This window comes from Anser cygnoides, chromosome 5, assembly GCF_040182565.1.
Source record: "Anser cygnoides isolate HZ-2024a breed goose chromosome 5, Taihu_goose_T2T_genome, whole genome shotgun sequence".
Taxonomy (NCBI): Eukaryota; Metazoa; Chordata; class Aves; order Anseriformes; family Anatidae; genus Anser; species Anser cygnoides.
Window position 1 is genome coordinate 53,817,966 of NC_089877.1, and position 15,646 is coordinate 53,833,611.

Consider the following 15,646-nt stretch of genomic DNA (forward strand, 5'->3'; position numbering starts at 1 on the left):
ACTAAATTCACACCAAAAAGTATTTACAAATTTTATCTACAATCCACACAATGCTCACATCGCAGAAAATCCTACTACCTGTGTACAAATAATGAGAACATTCTGGGATGAACTTAAGAAGAAGCTGCTAGAGAAAAATCTGTGCATGCCCATCACACCGCTTGATCCCACCTACTTCGCAGGGTGATTTTCACAGGCATCACTGTCGCTGCCCTTTGACACGGGCAATTATCCGCTCCCAATCCTGGCTGACCTCACATTCCTTACCCACCTGAAACTCCCATGTAAAGATAACAGAAGTTTTCATTCACATTAGCTTAGCCTCTTTGTTCTGGAGAAGGAAATGATATTCATAATGCCCAAACTGATTTCATTCCAGTAGAGGATTAGCTTCTATCTCTGTCGCTGTAGAACGAAAAGGCAAGCAAGAAATTACTGTCAAATAATTACAATGCTTTTTGCTCTACAATGGATACCCGGAGGTTTGAAAAAACAACCCTTTTGCTGGATTGAATCTGCAGTTAATTTCTGAGCATGCCTCAGATACGCTTAGGAAGCCTACCGAGTCCTGCAGATAAGGCCCACACTGAGGGTCGGAAGATGAAAGCCCGGTTGCCTCTCTGTGCATACTTAGGCTAGTCAATATCCAAACCGTAAAAAAGGGCAATAATGCTACTTCTCAGGCTTATAAATATGCTATGAGGCCAAACTCATTAATGTTTACAAAGCACTCCTAGACTCCTTGTCTGGAAGGAGTTATACAACCATAAAGTATTATTCATGCTGTTCTAAGGCAGAAAAGTCCGTATTACTGCACATCCAGCAGTAGCTTTTCATGCACCATTAAGGTTTACTACACAGTCTTAATCTAATCATAAGCACTTCAGAACCCAGATCTGTCATTCGAAACATACAGATCAGACTTCACCACTGAATAACCAACTGGGTCAGCTACACAGAGCACAGGACACACACACACACTTTCTCGTTTATACCGCACATCTTCAACTGAACCATTTGTATTTCCAAAACTCCATCGTTACTGTTTTCCTGACATCTTGCATTATGTTCTCTCAGGATTTCAGCAGGTTTGAACCCCAGGTAATGGATCCACTTGCACATTTTTAAAAAGCTGAGATGGGAAGGTGAGCGAGGTCCAAGTCTACACCTCCTCAGGAAACTGGTTCCTTCAAGCAACTTTTTCTGCCCGTTATTATTATAGGATCTCCTTCACCTGCAATTCTGAGAACGTATTCATAACTAGTGGTAGGCTTGCTCTTGACTTGCTGATCAAAATACAGTCTTTATACCTTCAGGCATCATCATCAATGCTGTGCTGGAGGGAGTTCAACCCAGCTGAATGAAACTGAGTGGTAAAAACAACAGCTAGCTCCCAAACCACATCTTTGGTAACTCATTCACTCATGTACTCCTCTTCCTTCAGGCACCTGCCGCACCCCTTTCCAGTGGCCTCCAACTCCGTCCTGATCAGGGCAGGCAATTCTTGCTGCCCACTCCTCTCCCATCACGAGGACGTTTCGCCCACCAAGCTCAGCACAAGGGCAGCAGGAGAACCGAGGAAATAAGGAGCTCCCCGGGGCTCAGTGGAAGTTCTCCCCCAGCTGCCCTCTTGCTCTCAACCCACCCGTAGCAGGCCCAGGCGATGGGCACCTCCACAGCTCCCCGGGACGGGCCACACACTCCACGTGCGTTTTGTGACAGAGCAATGCTGACACTTTCGTGTTTGATATGGCTTTGCTTTAAATCCAGATATGACACCTCTCATTGAAAAAGAAAAGGTCAAATTCAAATATTGCCATCCTTACACGTAAAATGTAACACATTCAGGGAGTTTTGCCCTCTAGATCACATTACCTTTTACAGGGCCAATTCCAAACCTTCTCCCAAAATATTATGTTTTAAATATTATGTTTTCCTCACTTTGCACATTTGCTATTTTTCTACAAAATGCTCCCTTTACTTATAGAAAACAAACAAAAAACATACACAGAAGTGGGTAAACACGTAGCTTTAAATTTAAGCACGGCTTAAACAACATTGCTGTTTAGAGGAACATCCTTTTAAAGAACAAAATTCCAGAAGACCTTTAATTATGCTTCCTAGGGTTAACAAAAGGATTTGCGTGATCCAGTTTCTCTTCCTTACTACGATGCAAGTGAGTGATGGATGTGACTGAACGCAATACACGTAACCCCACGGGATGTGCACCCATGATTTTAAATAATTAAATAGCATTAATTTGGGCGATCCTTTCCTCCCCGCCCCGCTGCTGCTTAGCTTTACATATAGAAAACATTTAGTGCACGAGGCAAACAACAAACAGGAATGCAATTAGTCCTTTCGGACCAAGATGTTGTTTAACTCAACTAATTGAAAAGAGAGAAAGCCAAAGCTTACGCTGCATGGCTAGCGGCGAAGTCATAAAACGCCACTTTTCTGAAGTTCGTACTCCAGTAATTATCTTTTATACAAAGAACAGTGACTCATAAATCTGCTTTTTCATAAAAATCCTCCACAAAGAAATCTGCAATAAAAGAGCTCCCCTCTTTTTTTTTTTGGTCAACTTGAGGCTGAAACAAGGTCTTTATGATCTGTGGGAGTGGAAAGTCATTAGGGTTTCAATTCCAAATGAAAATTAAGGCTTTTAACTTCCCATACTACTCATACTGACAATCTTTCATACATAATTGCCTAGGAAGAGTTACTGCGGTCTTGTCACCCTCCTAATGATTTGGTGATAGGCTGACAAATAGATCCTCCCTACAAATTCCCCTCCGCAAATGGGAACAAAAGCCAAAGGTTGTTAAGAAACACAGGGTTCACACCCGAGAGTGACTTTGATGACTTCTCAGTCCGAGCTTATTAGGAGTCACCAAATTAGTGGAGTCAGAAACAGTGCAATCAAGGGATCAGGTAAGAATTTAATTGGAAATAGGCAAGGTGTCTTCAGCAATTATGGCAAAGACTCTGCTGCTTTCTGCTGCAACACGGAGCAACACAACAACAAGGGCCCATTTGCTTCGACCGTGGATCTGCACCTTAGCTGGGACTGCACCAGGCTGCCAGATAGCCAGCATTTTAAATTCACATCTATAATATGACACCAAACAGTGCGACGCAGACAGGACGAGCTGAAATACAACAAATGCTGTCCCCAGTCTCTGAAAGGTATCAAGGTAGCCTGTTGCCCTGATACCGCCGTGAAAGCAGTATCATCTTTCTGCACTTGTCTCGCTTAGGTCTCGCTGTGGAGAGGCAAAAACACTGCTCTTTGTCTTTTTTGCTCTTTGTCTTCTCATTTGGGAGTAGAATCTCTTATTTGACAAGTTTCTATTTTTGACAGTTGTCTGGAGACTGTCCGCAGTCCGACAGCCTGCTGTCCCACGAGGTATATACAATGCAGAAAGAAGCACACGAACATATAAAGTACTTTTATCCAGTAAAGTCAGAACAGGATTTGAAGCAACTCCAAAACTGGGAATTAGAAATGTCTGGAGTTTTAGTTACTATATGGGCTGCTCGTTCCTTCCTAGCTCGTTATAACTGAAAACTTGAGTTGTTTGTTATCACTGGTATCGTAGCAATGGTTAGAGGCCCATCTGAGGTAAGGGTCTAAATCTGTAGAGCACTGTACAAGCATAAGTGATCCAACGACCCACAGGTTACTTGGAGAAGATAAAGGAAATATATTATTCTGATTCTATAAAAGGTGAACCAGAGATTTACCTAAGACTACATCAGAAAGTCATGTTGCAATGAGAAAGCGTACCAAATCTGAGTCTCAGTCCAGCACTGGAAATTGCAAAACCATCCATCCTTCTGTTGTTATTTTAAAGCTTACAACTAGAACAACGCCGTCTTAACTGACCTTATAAAAAGAGGACTGTACTTTGTTACAGGAGGCCAGGAGACAGGCACTGGGAGACTGATAAACCGGTTAGAATCCAGGAAGAAAATACCTATACCAAAACTAACAAACAAAAAAACCATCAGAAGATGGCTGAATCCATTCACACGCGTGCAGCTATATCCACGTGGCCTGGAAGACTGAGAACTCCGGGAATAATGATTTTTCCAAGGTAGAACATGAAACCACTCCAGCAAACAAAAGCTCTCCACAAACAAGGCATCCGTCATCGCGTTTCAGGACAAAGAGGAATAATCGTACAGGCTTTAAAAACCGCTCCCCATGTTTCAGGAGGTGTAACAAGCGGTTAAGAGGAGGCAAAGGGAAAACTCTAGGAGGAAATCACACCACAAATGTTTTCAGAATTGGAAAACAGAAAGCCTGCTGCACTGGCTGAAATATCCGACTGGTTTGTAGCCTCAAAAATAAACATCACAGAGACTGCAAAATTGAAATAAAGAAAGCAAGTGCACAGGTGTACGTAACAGCAAAGGACAGGTGTACCAGCAGTCTGCACAGCAGCGAACAATTGACTCACTCACGTCCTGGGTTTGAGTTGCAATCAGGAAAACGAACAAGGGGATATTTTATCAGAGTTTTTCACAATATGCCATCTTTGTGTGATGCATGAGCCGCCGGTGAAGATCATATAACCTATAACTACATATCACATTCAACAGCAAACAAGCTTTTAACTCAGTGGAAAGGGATTAAAAGCTCTGCAGATCCAAAGCATAGATCGAAGTTACATTCAGCTGCTGGGAAACATACAAATATGAGACTGCAAACCCCAGTAAGGGAGATAAGAAAAGGAAACCAGGAAGACAAAAGAAAACTATTCATCACAAAAGTGCTTTAAGATTGTACATAAAAATAAGATTTTCATAATACCTTTGTTAGGAGCTGAAAAAGATTCAGCATCAACAAAAATAACATTTTCTTTTATTATTGATACTCTGTTAGCATCTGATCCTCCTACTCCAGCATAAAACAGTGGACTTTTATGTAGGTTATCCTGTAGCTATTTCTAGTAGATCCCACTAGAAACAAAAATGGGAGGAAATCAGTGAATACATCAGCATGACCATAGTAAATAGCTGCACGTGTAAAACTGGGGCTACACGAAAATCATGTGGGCTATTACCTAAGTAGGTCAGATTATGTCCTCTTGTGGAGATTACAAATCTCCTTTGCATGAAAGACTAAAGCACGTATAAAGTCTTAACTCCATTCAAGTCAAGCACCATCCCTGTAGCAACTTTACAGGGCACTGAGATGTACCACACTACCAAATGGTCCGCGGCCTAATACAAAGTCACAGCCATCCTTCAAGGAGCACAGTGTGACAGGAGTGGCATACATAGGACAAGACATTATCAATAAGTGTCACAGAGCGAATGAAACGAACCTTTGCAAGTCAAAAACTGCACATGAAAGATGGCTGCAAATCCTCCAGAGTCTGCTTAGCACTTAATGGAGAGCCAGAAACCAGGAACGCGGGGTTTAACCTTGCATTTGTGATACGCAGCAACCCATCTTGGGATGATCCAAGGTAGAAGATGTGGGGAAAGGACAGTTTTAAAATCTAGTCAACCCCAACAGATCACATAAAGATACTGACAGCAAGCCTCCTGCTGCAATGGTTTCCATAGAAATATTAAGCTTTGGGGACTGGAAATGCTGTAAGGCTTGCTTTTCCTTTTTCTCTTTTCTAAAATAATGGTTTGTTTTTATTGATCTACTTTGAGTGGTCCTTTTGTCTCCCTTCCTCACCATGTTGTCTTCTGCAGCGAGAGGACAGGACAACACCGCAGCTCTCCCCGCCAAACCAAACTGGGGCTCTCAGCACCACGTGGCTTCGTTTTGTCGCCCCAGGAAAGCAAGGACAGGTCAGACAAGGCTGCCAAACCCCCAAGTATAGGCAACCCTGGAGCATCCTACTGCCAAGGAGACAGCTTGAAACATAAGATATCTACTCTCCTGTCCTGTGCTCCATCCATTTGCTCCCTACACTTCTTCCTCTGCCTTCCACAAGCATCCAAATGCCACCAACTTGCCTGCTTAAGAACGAAACCCCAGCATTTGCATGAAATGGGGGGAAAGGCAGCAGCACGCAGTCATGAGTGTCGTTGTATGGAACTGGGGGATGGAGCTGAAGAGCTTTTCAGAGCACTCCTGATTTGATTGAACTGAATCTGCCAGCAAGCCTGGGCTGACACAACTACACAAGACAGCTAACATGTCACCCCTTCAACTGCAGTTTACAGCTGGGCAATGCCCTGATACCATAAGCCCGGCACTCATCGCTAGCGCTCCCTCCGCTCCAGACAGTGCAGACATCTCCCACCATACCCACAGCAGACAAAAAGGGGATATCCACTTCTGCAAACCAGTAGGAGAAGCCCTTATCTCCTAGCCCAGACAATGTTTTAATTCACATCAGATGCAGGACTGCTTCGATCTGAGTGTGAGATCCCTGAAATGGAGTGTCTATAGTCACTTGCCAAGATGAGCGGCACAGCAGCAATGCTGACAGCACTCAGCACATGGTGCGTTAGAGTCCCCCAGTCTCAAATCTCACCAATACATTAACCTGTAATCTACTTTGCCAAGGAGAATCTTTCACAAAAGACCCTTTGCAGGAGAATCCTTGAGCAAGGTGAGCATTGGGCACGGCTGGCCAGGACAAGGATGGCATGACCAGGGTGATGAGGGTGCTAACCTGGCAGCCTCCAGCAGAGAGGCTCCCCCCAAGGCCACTGCTGCCCCCCGGAAACTGGGCAGGCATGGATGGATCTACTGCTCCCAGTAGGGGACTCTCAGAAAACCAGCATTTCGGCAGGTATGAACATTGTGCTCTTTTGCCAGAGTGGGATATCTCCTTGTGTCATTGCTCGGAGGTGTAAGAAGTTGGCAAAGTACTGAGCTTTCCGAGAGGAGTAAACACCAAGGCAAGAAGCAACTTCAGGGAGGGAAGAGCATATATAAACCTGTATGCGTAGGGACTGAGGTAGCCTGGCATAAATGGTCTCGGCCCAGATGTGAGTCACCGTGCAAGCGTACAAAATAACCTGTACAGCAGCCTTCAATTGCCATGGTGATAAATGTTTCCTAATGCCTAAGAGCAGCTGAGTCCTGAACTCCACACACCTCATTCACTAACAAAAGCACTCATTACGTTAAAAAAAAAAAAATCACAAATGAATTGTGGCCATTTTAAGCCTACCTCAGATCAAGGGCTGATCTACACGCTCTCCTTTCAATGGGGAGCGCTATGCTCCCACCGCCGTTAATTCAGAAGACGGAGCTCGCTTGCTTTTTTTGCTTCACAATTCAGTAGGCAAGGGAAAGACAGATTCGGTGAGACAGTGTTACTTTTTCTGCCAGGAGTTATCTATTCGCAGAAGTGGGTCAACTTTCTCTTGGTGGACATGTTAGTGTGCGAGTGCCTAGCAGCGCTGCCTGCGAATTTCTGTCCGCTCCGCGTGCAGAGGAACCTCTGCACATAACTATTTATGGCAGCCAAGTGTTTCATGAATTGCAGCAAGTTAACCACAAGGGGATGATGACATTTGGAGACAGGGCAGGATGAATTCTGGCTCGCAGACAAAAAGTCAGGTTAAAAATACAGAATGCAGAAGCAAACCTAGCCAGTCGCTGCTAATTCGCAGGAAAACTGGATACGTGGCCCCCAACCTTGCCTGCTCCACGTGAGCAGTGTCGTGTGTTTTGCAGTGGGACATATTACAGCCGTGATGAGCGTGGAAAGAGCTTCAGCATTTCCAGAATCAATAGTTTTAAGGGTATTTTAAATAGCCTTATAATTCTTTTCATTTGCCTTGCTCCACACCTCGCAACACACGGAACATTTTTGCCACTACAAGCACCTCACCTACACTTCACCCACCCACTGTTGTCTGTCCTGCTCTCAGAGCTCCTGCAAAGGGCAACCCAAACACAGAAGGATGCTGCAGCGGCAGCCTGAGGGGACAACATGGGCAGACCATGCTGTGGACATGTCTGTGAGAGCCACAAGCAAGGCCGATGCCCAGCTCCTGCCACGGAGGCCATCACCTGGGCCCTCCTCCTCCTCACTGCGGCCTCCATGGCGGGCCTTGTCCCCACACAAGTGTTGACCCTTGAGCTTTCAGAGGCAACGCCACTCTGCAGCCTCCCCAGCATTACTGCTCATACCCCTCATCTCCTCACGCACACCAAGTGCAACACCTGCCAAGGCTGCATTTTGGGTTCCCATGCCTGCCACTTAATTAGATCACCATTTAATTCGATCCTCAGCTTTATTTGATGAAATGCCTCCAGAGGACCAAATCATTTACATGTAACCAACACAATTTATTCCCCTTATTTTGATTGCTTTTGACAAGTGTAAGTGGATAATTCCATCAAAGGCCCATAGAAAATTGCCTTTTAATCAATACAGGTTTTTTTCCTTCACCAGGACAGCTGAGAACAAGATATCTCTTTAGAAAATTGAAAGAGGAAGACAAAATTGAAAAGCACTACTATAGAGACTATATTTCCAAACATGGCCCAATCTGAGTGCCTTGAGTAAGTTTCTTGAGCCTTGTTTTCAGGGGCACCAGCTGCCCCGAAGTTTCAGAGCCTAACGGGCTGGCACACACTTAATGCCCCAGCAAGAAGGCCAAAGTGGACAATGACAAAGATGCCTCCAAGCTGATGTCCCTCGGTAGAGAGGCCGATGACTGCTGGCTACAGGAAACTCAAGCTGTACCCTTAGTGTTTGAGACATCAGCGTTTAAAAACCTATTAGCAGAACTCAATGAACTCAGAAGAGAGGGAAACAGGTGTTTCTACAGAGGTCTTACATTTAGCTTATCAGCCCAGGGAGGGCTTCCTTGTTTAATCGCAAGGAACCTGTATGTAGTGGCCTAAGATACCAAAAATACTAACATCCTAAATACAAAACAGGAAAAGTTAAGGCAATGTTCATAGGACTAAGAGTGCTTTTCATGTCAGAAAGATAGGAATTGATCAAGTAGATGAAACTCTGCTTCACAGTTTGGCAGGGACCATCGAGTTCTGGTCAGTTTCCATTATAGAGAAGACCCAGGCCACTGTGCCCAGGTGGTGTGGGGACTTCAAGGGGGTGACATCTGACTGCTACCTGGAAAAGTGATTTCCAGTCTTTCACCAGTGCTCACACAGCTGTGCTGGAAGAGTAGAAGATGGTCACCACAATACCTCAAATAGGATTGATCTCACCTCACTTTAGATGGGTGCATATGAACTACCATCCAGGTTTCCTCCCTGGAAGAAAGTAGAAAGAGCACATACAGTGTACAATGCTTCACCCTCTAAATAGACATAGGCGACATAAATCATGATACCAAAATCTCTTTTTTCATGTGTCCTATAAAGGAAGCCCAAGGAGACAAAGATATTACAGTCTATATTGCAGACACCTCAAGTTAAATCAGATAAACCTCACCCTTTGCTTCTGCTTCTACATATTCTCATCTCAAAGGCCTCATGAATACGTCATAGTAAATAATATGTATATTGATTATGAATACACTAATAAAAACAAAGGACTTCGGCCTAAAGGGTATGTGAAGAAGAAGAGAAGTAAGTACAGAGTAGCTGCACATCCGATCAATACCAACCCACAGGGAATGGCTATTTCTCTTTGCCACCATTTTAAACACAATATATCGTACCCTCTAGGTAAATATGTGGACATTTACAAGTGGGAATCAATAGAACTAGAGCTCTTCCCACCCCCTCACCCAGAGAGACCATTCTTCTTCCCTTGGAGCAGACAGCAGTGATGGGCCATAGATTAATGCCTCTGCTACGACAGGCTATCTGCTGTGCCCACCACCTGCCTCCGTACCTCTCCGACCACTTTTCAAGTGTTGATATTTTTAAGAATGTTTCTTTTCAGAAACCTATTCATGTTTATAAAGAAATACCTAAACATTTCACCCAGCTGGAATAAAGTCAGAGAGACACTGGAAACAGCTTGGCACATTTTGGGAACTCAGAGCAAACAGCTTCAGTGGCAGGTGAATGAGAAGTTCTGATGACAAAAGCCATTTGATGGTGGAGGGAAATTAAAGCCCAAAACCTTTGTAAGCGTGCTCTGGATTTTGTCCCAGACACATCAACAGCTAGCAAGTCTGTATCACTCCAGGCTCGCAGCACAGGCGAGGAAATCCACAACATGCGCTCACCCTCGTCTGTCTCACAGCAACGTTACACCAGACTGGTAGAACTCACACGCTGCCTGCCTGCGGGACTGCACCAGCCACCAGGACTGACTTGTACCGAGCAACCACCAGCAGGCAGGACCAAGTCATTCTACACTTGCAACAAGGAACAAGGGCACATTCGCTCCTTCTTGTCAGCTCTCCGTCTCTCCCAGATGTACACATAAATCCTACCAAAGCCAATTGTCCTCTAATTGTTATTGGACAAACAGTTGTTCTAGTTAGATGGAGAGGAGGCTAAAATTAGTGGAAGCCGTTACTCTGCTTCAGGGAGCGTGAAGTCCCTCCTCCCAATGTTCCCACATACTTTACAATCCAGGGATATATCCCACGGGACCTGAAGGCTTATTCCTCCCCCCAGGTCATGTTAGTATCACACAGCGTGGCTATCTTCTTTTTCTTTTTTCCCCTCCAGTTTGGTGGGGTTTTTTTGGAAACTTTATTCTGGCAGAAACCAGGCTGTAGCAACAGCAATAGCTCCAACTGGGCTGCCTAACCCAACTGGAAGTCCAGAAAGACTATGTACATCCACAGACACTCCCGCCATGCATGCAAAGTAAAGCCAAAGCACTCACAAGGACAACACAGCAACTGTACTTCAGTATCTGCCCTAGATCTGTGGGTAGATTTATTGCAACTACGGCACATCACTCAACACGGATGCAACTGGCCAGAACCCATCACACAGCCTGCAGGTGCCCCTATCCCTGCCACGACGGTTCCCAGCTCCCACGCCACTAAGCAGAGAATGAGAAGATCATTCACCTTCAGACTAAACACATGTTCTTCTGGCTTTCAGCAGAACATCCAGAGCTGCGTAAGAGCACATCATCCAACATTAACTGCCTTCATACTATCAGTTGTGCCTATTACCTTATCGTCCATGAGCAGATACTTAGTCATCAGGTTGCAAGCATCAGCTTCCGAAAAGCTGGTTTATAAAAGTAAGTAGACTCAGTAAAGTCAAGAGAAGGTGGATCACAGATCGGTTTAGGTTTGTTTTTGTTTTTAACTTGTACCACTTCTACTGAATTCACCTTACAAACCCAGAGTTTAAAGTTCATCACCTCACATCGGCGCAGGTCACTGGGGCCAATAAATCAAGCCCTGGCTTACCAAGTCGCTTCCAAAGGATTGTTGAAGAGAAAATAAATATTTAATCCACCTTTGCTTGCTAAGATTTCATTAAAAAGCTGTCAACCTAGGAGCATTTAACAGCTACCGTTCTCGACTCCTTCAGAAAAGCACTAACCCGGTGAAACAGTCCTGCTAAACACCTAGAAAAGCAGGGCACCTCATGAAGCCCAACTGACATCACTGCCAGGGGCAGCACATTTCAGGACTTGCCAGCTTCCTATAATTTCCAAAAGCGCTCTAGCTAACGGCCCACCATACCTTGCTCTCACCAGTTGTCCAAGGCTCCTGCTTACTACAGATGCCAAGTTCTGCCCTGCATCTGTCTCAGATCCACGTCCCTCCTCCGTAAGGAAGTACCGGAGGGCTGTTCATCACTGCAGCAGTTGTGCTGCCCAGGCAGCTGCACCCACCAGGTAGTTACCCAGTGTGTTAAAGAAAGGAGATAACAGCAAACCAGGCTGAATTCCATGACCTAAAAACAAAAGGCCACTCTTTCTCCCCTTCCTTCTTTCCATTTTATTCCAAGGAAAAAAAAAAAAAAGAATCATCAGGAAAATAGTATAAAAAGATTAACATCTAGCCCGCATGCACCAAAAGCAGAGTCAGCACCAAGAGAAATGGAAGGGAGCTGGTGCTGCAGAGGCTGCTCAGTGACAGCTCCTCCACCGACCTGACTTGCTGGATTTTTTCCTCCACATTCACCGTCCCTCCTCTTCCACATTGTCATGGGCTTAAATGAGTTGCCACTTGGTCCCAAGCAAGCCTCCCCAGCAGACTCCTTTCTGCCAGTCAAGAAAGAGGCCCGAGAAGCTTTGCATTTACATATGTATTCACAGGCACTTCCAAAGGCATGCTGAGGGAAATGGCCTTGCTGAATACCGATGCTATCTAAGAATGACTATTTAAGTCATTTTACAGCTTCACTACCTAAGAAGAGAGATCGGGCTTGTTTGCATCTTTCCAGGGATTATTAGTCTAGAAAGTGCAGATCATATCTGTGCCATCCTCAGAAAGGAAGCCGCACAGGTTGGCAGTAAAGAGTTAGCTCCAGTACTTCCCACATCTTCCACAGCTTGAGTTGGGCAACCCTGAAACAGAAGTCACTAAAACCTAAGGAAGTATTTGATAACTAAAAGGGATTTGGTCTCACAACTGCAAAGCCCTTCTGTCCCAAAACAAGAACAGCACACTCAGTATCTGCCAAGTGCTCTCCGGGCCTCTGAGAACAGTGATGCTTTATGAAAATAAAGTCACACCAGGAGCAGAAGCTATCTGCAGGTTTACAAACAAGGTACTTCTGATTTACACAGCACTAGAAAAGAGAGAGAGGAAAAAAATTAAAATAATAGGATGCTTGCCGTTTACTGCAACATCTGGTGACTGGATCACCCTCTAAACCAGCAAGCCCTGTCTAATGGGTGAGGTGGCAGTAACATCTCCAGCTGCGAGTGGAAACACGCAGCTGCGGCAACAGGACCGAGCATGGCAAATTCGTGGATAAACATACCACTTGAAATCCAGGCTGATTAGTGCCGTGTGCCCTCAGATCTCCTGGAGCATCAGGACTTCCCATAAATCACCAAAAACAAAGACCAGCACTCCCTGGTCCCACCAGGACCACCAAAAGCTCTGGGAACTGAAGGTGGTGATCTGGCAAACACATCCAGCAGCCCCCTCCCCGGCGTCCTGCCCCTCAGTGGCCTCTCGTGCCCAGCAAGCCCCAAGTGGCACCAGTAGCAGCCAGCCTCCAGGGCTCCATCCCTGCGCTTGGAGGAGGGCTGTGTGTACCCCAACCCGAAAATACCCCTCTCTGGTCGAAAAAGAGGATTAAGTACATTTAAAGGAGTCTTGTACACAACAATTAAACAGACTGATGACTGGTTTGACTCCTGTTAAACCCTCCTGGCCAAACTACTCCTTCTAGGAGCCCCAAAAAATCCATTTTAAAGGCATTCCAATATTATTATTATGATGCCTGACCACTATTCAACAGCAGGAGAAACTTTGCTTGCATACAAACTGTCAGAGGAGGTTTGGCACGATTTCACAGTGGAGCTTGTTTCTAACTTTAATGACTGGGCTGAACAAAATTGTGAATGCAGCGTCCCTTTGAGAGCAATCTCTTCTCTACAAACAAACCTGTTTCTGAAGAGGAGCAAGGGAACAAGGGGAAGCCAAGTTCCAGATCTCCAAAACTGGTGGGCACACCATAGCCAGGCAGCCTGCCCGAGAGCCCATGGAGCTAACAGGTGATGCTCCATGGAGCAGACCTCGACTTTAATCAGCTTCTCCCGAAATCTCATTTAGGTTTTTTATCAATCTCATCAAAACAGCAGATAAACAAGCCACACGTAACCCAGAATATTTAAAGGGAGAAGAGTCAGAGGAAGAAGGGATGGAAAAATCAGTGTTTAACTCTGAAAACACAGGCAGCTTTTTTTGAGGGGGAGGAAAAGCAAACAAAACACAACACCAGCCCTCCAGATAAAAAAGCCTCCGAGCCTCAGCCCCAGACACCAGTAACACAGCCCAGGAGCACCGCGCTGGGTGCAAGCACCGCAGAGCCCAGTGACCGCAGCCACCACCCCCCATACACATGGGTGCTCCTCCCCGCACCACCACCCCCAGCTGCTCTGCCAGAGCACCCTGGGGCCACCAAGGATGGGCAGGGCTGGGGAGGGCAAGGACCGCGGCATCCCTCACCCCACTGCCAAGGGGGACTGGGCATGCGGAGAGGAGGTGGGTACAGGGCAGGACCAGAGGCACCTGCAGCCGGCAGGGCTACGAGGAGGGGGACAAGCTCACCGTTGAGACCGTTGGGGATGCTCCGGTGGTGAAGAGGCGCAGACAGGTCGTCCATAGACCTCCGCATGGCCCCGGCCTTGCTGTCGCCGGCCTTGTGGTGGTGGAGGTGGTGGTGATGGTGGTCAGGGCTGCCCGCGCTGCCCGTGCTGGAGGTGCTGCTCCCGTCCCCCACGTCCCTGGTGGCCGAGCCGCCGTTGAGGTTGGTCAGGCTGGCCTGGCTGTCGATGGAGCTCCGCGAGCCGGCCCCGCTCCGCTCCTCGTCCAGCATGAGCACCATCTCCTTCAGCTCCACGTTCTCCCGCAGGAGGGTCTCCTGCCTCGCCTCCAGGTCCTTCAGCTTCTGCTGGTACATGCCCACCTCCTTCCACATCACGCTGGCCGTGTGCCTCCCGAAGCGCTGCCATTCCCTCGACAGCTTCTTGCCTTTCTGCCGGTCGTCGTCCAGGAAGCAGCAGAGCTCCCGCAGCTCCTGGTTGTCGTCCTGCAACTTCTGGTTGACCTCCTTCAGCCCGCGGATCTCGTGCAGGTGGAGCTGCAGCCGCCGGTTCACGTCCTTCATCAAGTTGCCGTGTTCCACCATTAAGTTCATCTTTTCATTCTCCACTTTCCTCAGTCTTTTCACCAGCTCCTCCTTGCTCCACCTCAGCATCTCCTCCTCCGAAATTTTGCTCAGGTCCTCCTTGGACCCTTCGAGGGAATTTTTTGCCATCATCTGTGCTCAGGCAGCGTCCGTTCTGACACGGTAACAAACGGGGTTCGGGTTATTCGGATTATTTTTGTTCACCTGATTTCCCGGGACTGAAATTCACTGCAGCATCCTGGGGAAGAAATATTACAGTTCCCCACGGAGCGCTGGACAAGGAAGAACAGCAAAGCCGGACTGGAAGATCTTCTCCCCCGCAGATCCCATAATAAAAAACCCACCCAGATTAGGGGAGGGAAAAAAAAAAAAAGGAAAAAAAAAAAGACGCCCCCCCAAGGGGGCTGGGGGGGGCTGCGGGGAACGGGCACCCCCGGGCTTAGCCTCCCCAGGGGATCGGCCGACTTACCCCGGGTAAAACAAGTCCGGCGGCCGGCCCCTTCCTCGGGGGGGCTCCGTCCACTTGTTCGCCCCCCCGCACCCCCGCAGCTCCCCCGCGGGGCCGAGCCCGGCGCGGCGGCGGACCGATGCCGGTGCGGCGGTGCCGAGGAGCGCAGAGGGAGCCGGCGGCTTCCCGGAACGGCTCGGCCCTGGGCACGGAGGGGACGGGCGGCAGCGCCGGGGCTGGTCCCACCTCCCGCCGGCCGCGGCCCTGCCCCAGCCGAGCGGAGGAGGAGGAGGAGGAGGAGGAGGAGGAGGAGGAGGAGGAGGAGGAGGAGGCGAGCGCCGCCCTCCCCCAGTGCCCCATTGGCTGCAGGGCCGGGCCGGGCCGTGCCGAGCCGGGCCCCGGTGCGCCGCGCCCCGCCGCCGGCTCGGGTTACCGGGGCCGCGGGCAGGTACAAAGGGACGGCGCTGCCCCTCCGCCCTGCCCTGCCGCCTCCCCCC

At 47.6% G+C, this 15,646-nt stretch overlaps 1 protein-coding gene across 6 annotated transcripts in view; it reads right to left on the reverse strand.

Annotated features, from left to right (window-relative positions):
* The window catches only part of CCDC85C (coiled-coil domain containing 85C), a 104,533-nt gene extending 89,102 nt beyond the window's left edge, over positions 1-15,431 (reverse strand). The window contains exons 1-2 of one of the 6 annotated variants that reach the window (XM_048069894.2): positions 15,171-15,427; positions 14,122-14,939 (exon numbers count right to left, since the gene is read on the reverse strand). In XM_048069894.2, the coding sequence (XP_047925851.2) occupies positions 14,122-14,833 (712 nt within the window). In that variant the 5' untranslated portion in view covers positions 14,834-14,939; positions 15,171-15,427. Of the gene's footprint in view, positions 1-14,121 lie in introns of all 6 variants that reach the window. The other 5 variants (XM_048069895.2, XM_048069896.2, XM_013181295.3 and 2 more) reach the window with 5 other exon arrangements.
* Between the last annotated feature and the right edge of the window lie 215 nt (positions 15,432-15,646).